Below are 10596 nucleotides of genomic sequence, written 5' to 3' on the forward strand. Positions count from 1 at the left end.
GGGGGAGGGGGCGTCAAGGGCAAAGGCTCAGAGGCGTACAGTTTGGAAGTGCAGGGAGGGTCTCACTGCAGCATGGGGTCTGGCAGGAAGGCAGGAAGATGAAAACGAGGGGATCCCGCAGAGGTAACGGAGGATGACATGAGCAGATGTATGTTCTAGTTAAGAACCCCCTGGGCTGCTGGAGAGGCAGGTAGGTGGGAGGGGGACACTAGAGCAGAGAAACCAGTGAGGGGCCTGAGCTTGGGTGGTGGGGATGTGGCAGCTGAGGGACTGGGGAGGCTGGGAAAGCAGCTGGGTGGTATTGGCGGCGGTATTGATGGGGAGGGGACCCAGGGGAAGGAAGAGGTCCCAATGGGCCGCAGTGTCTTCCTGGGAAGAAAGGAGGACTAAGGCCTGGCCCCCTACCCTCAGAGCGGCTGCCCCTTCCCCTCTCCCCGGCATAGCCCTTTTGGAACCGGCTCCAGAGACCCCGCTACAGGCCCAAGTCCCGGAGTCCATTGACGTCGTGCTGAAGGTCTCCGGCATCTCCCCTTCATACACACACTCTGTCTCTGTACCTGCCGGCTCCTCCCTGGAAGACATCCTGAAGAATGCCCAGGAGCACGGAAGATTCAGGTGAGACCTCCCCACCTCCCGGCCCTCACCTGACCCGACCCAGCATCCCCCGAAACAGGACGTGGTGAGGCAGCGGGTGGAGAGCGGGCTCCCTCGGGAGAGGCCCAGCCTTTCTCCCACCTGCTCTGCCCCCGACGCCCCAGGCTGTGGTGGAAACAGGCGTCAGGGTTGGGAGAGCAGGCTCTCAAGGAAGACCCTGGAATTCCAGCTCCTAGCTCTCCAGCCGGGGACCAGGCCAGATGCCTTCCCTGCAGCTCATGAGGACGGCGTGGTGCCCCTCACCTCCCACCCATCAGGGCTCCTTCAGGAGCTAGGGCATGAGGACAGACAGGACGTGGTATTAACACATGCTTTTTGTGCGCAGGGTCACGCACTTAGTAAGCGCTCAACACAGGCTAGCTTTCAGAAGGATGAGAATGTTTAGTATCAAATGATCCTGATCCAATCCCTGTGATGAAGGAGTCACCTGGCCAAGCCTTCTGCAGAGTGCGGTGGGACAGTGGCCTTCCGCTTGCTTCTCACCCTGAGATGGGATGGATCAGAGATGAGCGTTTCCAGAGCACTGCTCTGGGCCCCGCCGTGTCCACACCTGAATAAGATGGGAGGGGTCCCCGGCAGGGGTCCGGCCCAGAGGTCGAGTGCCTCCCAGTGGACCCCAGAGCCTGCAGTGCACTGATGGCCGCACCGCTGGGCCCCCACACGCCGGGTACCCTTGGCAGGCACTGGGGGCACCTAGCTGACGTGCATACTCAGCTGCTCAGGTGTGTCCGACTCTTTGGCGACCCCATGGACGGTAGCCCGCCAGTCTCTGTCCATGGGATTTCTCAGGCAAGAATACTGGAGTGGGTTGCCATTTCCTTCTCCAGGGGATCTTCCTAACACAGGGATTGAACCCGCATCTCTTATATCTCCTGCAGTTGGCGGCAGATTCCTTATCACTGAGCCACCTGGGATTACCAAGGTCATGTTTGGACATTGTCATCAAAATGGAAAAAAATTTGAACTTTTGTTTTTGTGGCCACAGCACAGCGTGTGGGATCGTAGTTTCCATAGTAGAGGCGAACCCAGACTGCCTTGCCGTGTAAGCGCAGAGTCTCAACCACAGACCACCAGGGATGTCCCAGTTGGACAGTTTTATTCAGAACTGCAGGACCTCTGAGAAAATGTCAGGGATACCAATCTGAGAAATGATTCTCTTGGTGGTAGAGAGGGTGCCTGAGCTGGGTTCAGGGGCCAGAAGGGAGGCATGTTTGACGCTCATGAATGCAGGCAGAGAAAGCTGGATTCTGGAAGGAGAGAGAGGAAGAGAGACAGGTGGCAAAAAAGAGACAGAGGGGAGAGAGCAATGGAGCGAGGCAGGCCAGCAGCGCTCCGGGCAGCCACGTGGCCCCTGAGATCTGGGTATGGGCTGCTCCCTAAAACCTTCCCTTTGACCAGGTCACCCTGAGGGCATTTCTGTTTCTTAGAACTATGAAAACCCTCCCTCTCCAAGGCCAATGCCACTGATAAGGAGAGAGGACAGCCACAGCCTTTGAAGAGAGTCATTTTGGCAGCCGTGTCCATGCTCAGGGAGGGGTGGTGTGAAGGAATGTCTTGGTTGCAAAGGCCAGGAACCTAATCCAAGCCTCTCTGGTAGCAGGCAGCATGGGGTGTGTAGACTCAGAGGGAAGACTGAGCAACCCAGCCGACAGAATGGGGGTGCCCCTGAGCCACAGAGGGGGCTTCCCAAAACTTGGGTTTGATCTCTGAGTCGGGAAGATCCCCTGGAGGAGTAAATGGCAACCCACTCTAGTATTCTTGCCTGGGAAATGCCATGGACAGAGCATCCTTGTGAGTTACAGTCCATGGAATCCCCAAAGAGCTGGACATGACTTAGCGGCTAAACAACTGAGCCACAAAAACGCCCCCGGGTACCCCTGCCTCTTCTCACCTGTTCTACTTCTTCCTCCCACTGGCCTCACTCTGGGCGTTGGCAGCTTCTGATTCTCACCCGGCTGCAAGGTCAGCCCCCAGAGTGGGAGGCGTCTGGGGGGCTGGAGAGGAGGTGTGGAGGAAGGGCCCCTGGTGAGGCTGCCCAGGAAGGGCTTGGCTAGCACTGCCCTGAAAGTGAGAGCAGGGTTTGCTTTCTGTGAGTGGTTCAGCTTCTGCCCTTGGGTCGACAGGAGCAAAAGTCACCTTTTCTTTCTCTTTGTCTGTCCCTTTGGTAGGTTTAGAACACAGGCCTCCCTGTCAGGCCCCTTCCTGACCTCCGTGCTGGGGAAAAAGGCTGGGGAACGTGAGTTCTGGCAGATTCTCCAAGCTCCTGACACCCCCTTGCAGCAAGGTGAGTCTGGTGGCCAGCCCCCTGCGGACGTGTTCCTCAGCCCAGCCCTGTCCCACAACCCAGGCTTCGTCAACTCACCCCAGCTTTCCCCCAGAACCTTCCTGGGGCTCAGCCTCAGGTCACTGCTGACACTCAAGTTTGCATATAATACATTTAACTGTATTCTTAAGAATTTTTGTGTATGTCACTGTGGCAACTCTGGGAAAGCAGATAGGCAGAAAAGAAGAAATTTAAAATTACCCACAATCCACTACCCAGAGATTAACTTTTTTTTTTTTAACTTCTGGTGTTTTTTCTTCCAGGTAATTTTAAAAAATATGTATGTTTGTTTTCACGTAAAAATGAAGCTATACTCTATAGCAATGCTGTCCCATAGAAATAAAATGTGAGCCTCGTCCCGTGTAATCCTAAATTCTGCAGTTGATCCAACTAACATTAACAATACATCTTATTTAATCCAGTACATCCACAATATCATTCCAAGATGTAATCAACGCAAAGCTGTTGATGACACATTTTGCATCTTTTTTTGGTCCCTTTCCAGTGCTCAATAGATACGTGTGGCTAATGGCTGGCGTATTGGATGGCAAACTCGATATACGGTTTTGCAGTTTATGTTTTTCATCCTTAACATATGGTAGCCATCTTTCTATGTGGGTGTATGTACATCTTCCCCTTCCTTTGTAATAGCCACAGAGAATATGTCACCCAGCGGGGTGGTTTAGGCTGCAATGAACAGTAACGTAACACAGCCTGGCTTCCACGATGCAGCTTTCATTGGCTCATCTCTTGGCTCCTGTGACCAGATTCCAGGGGGAGTAAGGATTTTAGTCCCAGCCCCACCTCCCCGCGACCCTCCTCCTCTCTTTGCTGGCTTCCTCCTCCAGAGAAGCTGCTCTGTGTCTTCCCGGGGCTGCTCCCTTTTATGAGGCAGGAAACTTGTCTGTGAATTGCCCAGCACACGTTTCCTGGCATCTTGAAGGTGGACTTGGGATTCAGGCGCGTTCCTGGACCCCTCCCTGTTACCAGGAGCCACCCATCTGCGCCCATCACTGGCTGGAGAGAAGGGACCGTCTCAAGCCTGGCTTAGGCCAGTCGGGGCCCGGTCCCAGTGTGGAGTGGGATGGGTGGACCGCAGCTCATCAGCTCCTGCTGGGCCTTTAGCGCGTCTCCAGTTTTAACTCCCCATGCTGTCAAAGCATCCCTGAGCATCAGCCCCGTCACTGGACAAACTCTTAAGGATCATCTGTCCCCGCTCCTGGTATCTGGGACTTCTAGGGGGCACTTGCCATGTGCCAGGGGATTGGGCCGAGGGCTTGACAGAAGGTGGGACCTACTGAGGGAGCCCAGTAAAAAGCCATCTTTCTCCCTGCCTGGCTTCTGGACAAATTGAGAAATAAAACCAAGAGGCTACAGATGGAGAGACCAGATCTGGCCTCTATTACCGATAAAGGCTGGATTGAGGAGGGAGCCGAAGGGGAGAGCCTGATGGACTCAGCCATGAGGCAGACGTGGGTGGTGGTGTCCTCTACCTCGCCGCGGCGGCCCCCCCCCCGTCCAACAGGAAGCCCACTCCCCTGGGGGGAAAAAAGGAGGGCCGGGTTGTTGATATTATTACTACCCTCATTTTAGAAATGCGAGCACCAGTGCTCGGAGAGGTTACATAACCTGCCCAGAATCACACCCCTACGAGTACAGAGCTGAGGCCTGAATCCGGGAGCCGTGCCGGAGCCTGGATGGTGCCTCGGGAGAGAAGGCTGACTTCACTCGTGGTCCTGCTTCTCCCCAGACCTCCCCGAGCGGGTCCCTCTTCTGGATGGCCCCCCGGGGGGACCATGAAGACAGTGACCCCGCTCATCAGTGTTGTCAGGGTCTCTGGTTCCTTTGGCCCTACGGTGGTTATTAGGGTGCCATCTCATGCCCTCCCACCTGCCTGGGGGGTTCCCCATTGCAAAGTGAGCCTGTGGGTCTCCGAGACCCTGAGGTCACACTGAGTTTGGAGTCTCCAGACTGGCTCTGCACAGAACCTGGGTTTCCCACCACTGAGCCCTGAGCCCATTTTACAGGGCAGGGGTCTAGAAGGTGAGGTCGGGATGGGGTACACTCTGCCCTGTTAAAACCCACCTCCCCAACCTATTTCTGCAGGTATTGCTGACTACAGACCCAAGGATGGAGAGACCATCGAGCTGAGGCTGCTTAGCTGGTAGCCCCCGGGCTCACCCACCCCGCTGCCTCCCACACTTCCTGTCTCCCGCCCTCCCTCCAGACGCCCCGGTAATGGACACACACCTGATCCTGCTGCCTTCTCTTGCACACTTGTCCCTGGATCCCACAGCCACCAGCCCTGCGGGGGTCCTAAACCACCGCCCACCTGGAGCAGGGAGCCCAGCACCTCCCCCGGGAGGTCTGTCTGCCTGGGTCTGGTCCCACCTGGCCCCACGGGTGTCCTGTGAAGGTCACTCACAGGCCGGAGGGTGTGAACGTCTCAGACTCCTCCCTGGCTGCCTCATGAGTACCGCTTGCTGCGATGGGGGTCCCTCGAGGACAGCCCTGCAGCCCTGACTCCAGCTCTCCACTCTGTCGTCGAGGCTGCTGCCCCAGAGCCGGCTGCGTTGTAGCGGCTGTGGAGGGTCTCTGCAGAGCTCTCAGCCCACCTCCACAATGATTAAAGAGTTGGTTGTGCACGTGGCCCAGCGTCCTGATGCCTTGAGCTCGGAGTCAGTGCAGGTTCCGGGAGCAGAGGAGGGGAGACAGCCCTGTGGGCAGCGGAGGAGGGTGAGTGAGCGTCCTTCTGGGTCCTGGGGGACCGAGGCTGGCAGTGGTGACGCCGATTACTGTTTAGGGGTGTGTACTTGCTAGATGCTTTCTTGCACAACTCTGAGGTTGGATGTTTCTCTTTTCCTCTCTGCTTTCAAATGAGGAAATCAGTGCTCAGAGAGGGAGAGTGACTTGCCCGAAGTGGCCCGGGGCTGGGGTGTGGGGTGGTGATTTAGGAGACTGATAGACCTGGGGAGGCCTCCAGGCTCTTCCACGGAAACACTGAACACCAGGGCCCTCAAAGATTGTGTTGACTTAGAAAAAAAAAAGCGTAACATGAAGGTAGGGAGTTAAGTTTTATTTGGGGTGAAATGGAGACTATGGCCTGGGAGGCAGAATTTTAGATAGCTCTGAGAAACTGCTCCAAAGAGGTAAGGGGGTTCAGTATATATATATATATATATATATATTTTAGTGAAGAAGGTATGTGCAGTTAGGCATACATTTTAGGAGAAGCTTCCTGCTCATCTTGTGAAGGTTACTGCTAGCCACGAGGAGCAGATGGCTCCACTAATGATCTTAGTGCTTTTCCAGATATGAGAAGATGCAAGAATTAGGCTCATAAAATCTCCTGAAAATATCTACCTGGTGGCCTGTTCTTCCAGTTTTTCCCAGAGCAGAGTACCTCGTTCTTGATCTCCACCTTGAACTCCTTTCAGGGTGTGTTGAAGGTCAGCGCCTGCAGTGGCTAGTGACTTAATTCTTGTAGAGGCAGAAGGCAAGTGACATTTTTTAGCTGGCAATGGCTGGGATTACATGGCAGAGTCCAAATTCAGCTGGAGGCCCAGGACCCCTGAGCTTTTCATCAGAGGATGGTCAGGGCCTCAGCTGCCAGTGGGGTGGCGAACCTGCCTATCAGTGGGAAGGGCTGGGTTCTGGGTTCCCCTCTGAAAAGTGGGGTTCTAGCCAGGGAGGCACCCCGTTAGCCCCCTCGCACCAAGGTTAGGAAGGAGGCCTGCCCTGGGAGGGACCCTGTGACTGCACGTCAGGTTTCACCGTCACTCTCAGGGAGTCAGCAACACCACAGATTAAACACGTGCTTCTTCCTCCAGTATTTAGGGTCTGGGCAGGTGAGGGAAGTAGGCAATTTAAAAAATGCTCTGAAGGGACTTCCCTGGTGGTCCAAGGGTTAGGACTTCGCCTTCCAGTGCAGGGGGTGCAGGTTTGATCCCTGACCTGGGAACTAAGATCCCACATGCCTTGTAGTTAAAAAACCAAACCATACAACAGAAGCAACGTCGTAACAGATGCAATAAAGACTTTAAAGTAGTCCGTATCAGAAAAAATCTTTAAAAAATAGAAACTGCCTTGATATTGAGACAAACATCAAAGGATCTGAAAGCCAAATGAAAACAGGACCTCTTGTTTAAGGTGTAATGTCCACGCCCAGTCCCTCAGCGTGCTGGTTCCTCTGTCCCGCCTTCATCTAGGCCAAGGGTGCTCCAGAGAGGCATTCGGGACCAGCTCTGTGACCCCTCCACAATAATGTGAAGCCTCAGAGAGGTCTGCGGCTTGCCTCAGGTCACACAGCCTGGCGGTGGCAGAGCCAAGATCCTCACCCACTGACCCCAGCCCTTGCCCCTGCACCACCCCGCAACCCCCCACCCCCACCCCAGGAAGCCAGGGCCCCTCCCATCGGGTGGGGGGTGCTGGCTGGGGCGGGTCCCAGGCCAGGCTATGGGTCGGGGGTTGATGTAAAGGACCCTCGGTGGTCCAGGCTCTAGATGTGGTCCTCCCCCCAGGGACTGTCTTAGTCGGGGCGTGTTTGGCTCTAAGAAGCAGGAAGCTATTGAATCCTGCTCCAATCAAAGGATGTTTGCTGGGAAGGCTTAGCCCACCAAGTGAGGGCTGTAGAGGTGGGGGCAGGACAGTGGAAGCCGGAAGCTTGGCTCCTTGTCCCTCACCCACTCAGGCCCCCTCCTCGGCCTCACCCTCGGCCAGCTTCCTCTGAGCGTGGTCAGTTTGCCAGCCCCCTTTTATTTTCTCAGCCTGTGTCCCAAAGCTTGGGGAGGGATCCGACTTCTGGTCACTGGGGCAGGTGTCTAGTCTGGCTCCATCCGCGGGGACCCTGAGAGGGGGTGGGTGAGGACAGTCATGTCCACAGTAAGGATCTGATGGGGACTTCCCTGGCTGTCCAGGGGTTCAGACTCTGCACTTGCACTGCCTGGGGTGTGGGTTCGATCCCTGGTTGAGGCCAAAAAGTGAAAAAAAAGAAAAAGGACTGTTGTAAGCAGAGGCCCTTTCTGGGAATGGGGCCCAGGTTCGTGTCTGACCCAAGTTTAGAGCTATGTGACTGCAGACAAGCCACGTCCCCTCGCGCCACGTGTTCCCTAACCTGCAGCTGTGGGCAGGCGTCTCGGGTCAAGCCTGTGAGCCCACGGCAGATCACAGACAGGAAGGCTGAGGCCCCACAGCGAAGTGACCTGGCTGGGGACGTGCAGAGACCTGTTTCACAGCCTCTGCAGCCCAGCTGCTGGAAATGGGTGCTTCTTCCCTCCCATGCCCCCAGGGTCCCTTGCCGAATCACCTGCTTCGGTGATTAACACTGAAGTGGGGGGTTAGGGGGTGAGGGGTAGGGTGTTAGGGGGTAGGGGGTTAAGGGATGGGGGTTAGGGGGTGAGCACCCCAAGGGCAGTACTCAGACCTGAGGGCTCTGGGAGCCTGTGGGCAGGGCAGGCTCCTCAGGGCTTGTCTAGTTTTTTGGCGGGGCAAGGAATTCGAAGGAGCCCCTGCTGTGTTCTGTGAAGCTAGGCGCATCCCCTTATTCTTCCATGAGGGGAATATCCTGTAGAGAGCCTTGCTGCCTGCAGGTCAAAACAGGTTAAAAACTAGGGCTCAGGACAGACCTGGTCTGAATCCACCCCCACCACCTCAGCAGCACGAGCCCCTCCCCCTTCCCCCTACTCCCACCCCAGGGTGTGCCGCTCTCTCCCTCCCACCAAGGCCTACCCAGGCTTAGGGTTCCTCTTTCCTCATAGCTCACCTCTCACCAGGCAGGGCAAGTCAAAGGGGTTTGTGGCAGTCTTGGAGAGTGTTGACACTGCCTACCACTCCCCACTGGCTCAGCTCTGAGAAGATGGGAGGGTGGTTAGTATTTTTGAGGGCTTCCCTGATAGCTCAGTTGGTAAAGAATCCGCCTGCAATTCGGGAGACCCCAGTTTGATTCCTGGGTCGGGAAGATCTGCTGGAGAAGGGATAGGCTACCCACTCCAGTATTCTTGGGCTTCCCTTGTGGTCCACCAGGTAAAGAATCCGCCTGCAATGTGGGAGACCTGGCTTTGATCCCTGGGTTGGGAAGATCTCCTGGAGAAGGGAACGGCTACCCACTCCAGTGTTCTTGCCTGGAGAATCCCCAAGAACAGAGGAGCCTGGTGGGCTCCAGTCCATGGGGTCGCAAAGAGTCATGTCCACGACTGAGCAATTGGATGAATGGATAAATTGAATTAAAAAATACTAAAGTGAAAGTCACTTAGTCATGTCCTCCTCCAGCGGATCTTCCTGACCCAGGGACCGAAACCACATCTCCTGCATTTAATTCATTGCTGTTTTTTTTTTTTTTTTTTAATTAAAGGAAGCTTAAAGGAAAACTGACAAAAACCTCAAAGCTAATCTAACCCATAGGGGCCCTGATTCCTCCTCTTCAGGAAATGTTGGGAGAGGGGGAGCTGCCCCCTTGGCTGGCTCAGTTCCCCTCCTGCAACCCCTCCTGGAGAAACCCTCCCTAAATATTAATTCCTGCATATTTTTGTCCTTTATCTGGAAATCTCCTGCTCTACAATATGGACTATTTGCAGGCTCCTGCGGGTCTCAGAATCACCAAAGGAAAATAAAAAAAAACACATTCCTGGACACACGAGAGGGTATCTGATTCAGCTGGTATGAATCAACAGCGGGCTGGGGGTTTTTAATTCCAGTCCAAGGATTGCGATGGGGATTAGGAGACACCTGCAGCCATTCGTGATGTTCAAGCTGGTTTTAGAAAAGGCAGAGGAACCAGAGATCAAATTGCCAGCATCCGCTGGATCATCAAAAAAGCAAGAGAGTTCCAGAAAAATATCTATTTCTGCTTTATTGACTATGCCAAAGCCTTTGATTGTGTGGATCACAATAAACTGGAAAATTCTGAGAGAGATGGGAATACCAGACCACCTGACCTGCCTCTTGAGAAATCTGTATGCAGGTCAAGAAGCAACAGTTAGAACTGGACATGGAACAACAGACTGGTTCCAAATAGGAAAAGGAGTACGTCAAGGCTGTATATTGTCACCCTGCTTATTTAACTTCTATGCAGAATACATCATGAGAAACACTGGACTGGAAGAAACACAAGCTGGAATCAAGACTGCCGGGAGAAATATCAATAATCTCAGATATGCAGATGACACCACCCTTATGGCAGAAAGTGAAGAGGAGCTAAAAAGCCTCTTGATGAAAGTGAAAAAGGAGAGTGAAAAAGTTGGCTTCAAGCTCAACATTCAGAAAACGAAGATCATGGCATCTGGTCCCATCGCTTCATGGGAAATAGATGGAGAAACAGTGGAAACAGTGTCAGACTTTATTTTGGGGGGCTCCAAAATCACTGCAGATGGTGACTGCAGCCATGAAATTAAAAGATGCTTACTCCTTGGAAGAAAAGTTATGACCAACCTAGATAGCATATTCAAAAGCAGAGACATTACTTTGCTGACTAAGGTCCGTCTAGTCAAGGCTATGGTTTTTCCAGTGGTCATGTATGGATGTGAGAGTTGGACTGTGAAGGCTGAGTGCTGAAGAATTGAAGCTTTTGAACTGTGGTGTTGGAGAAGACTCTTGAGAGTCCCTTGGACTGCAAGGAGATCCAC

The 10596-nt window shown here is 54.1% G+C and overlaps 1 protein-coding gene across 2 annotated transcripts in view; it reads left to right on the forward strand.

Annotated features, from left to right (window-relative positions):
* TCN2 (transcobalamin 2) overlaps positions 1–10596 on the forward strand; it is a 32661-nt gene that overhangs the window by 10380 nt on the left and 11685 nt on the right. Inside the window, exons 7-9 of one of the 2 annotated variants that reach the window (XR_005722991.1) lie at positions 444–615; positions 2823–2938; positions 5084–5549. Coding sequence is in view for 1 of the 2 variants with exons in the window: in XM_040251126.1 (XP_040107060.1) it covers positions 444–615; positions 2823–2938; positions 5084–5145 (350 nt within the window). In the remaining variant the exon portion in view is untranslated. Of the gene's footprint in view, positions 1–443; positions 616–2822; positions 2939–5083; positions 6336–10596 lie in introns of those variants that run through there. The other variant, XM_040251126.1, reaches the window with a different exon arrangement.

This window comes from Oryx dammah, unplaced genomic scaffold, assembly GCF_014754425.2.
Source record: "Oryx dammah isolate SB20612 unplaced genomic scaffold, SCBI_Odam_1.1 HiC_scaffold_12, whole genome shotgun sequence".
Lineage (NCBI taxonomy): Eukaryota > Metazoa > Chordata > Mammalia > Artiodactyla > Bovidae > Oryx > Oryx dammah.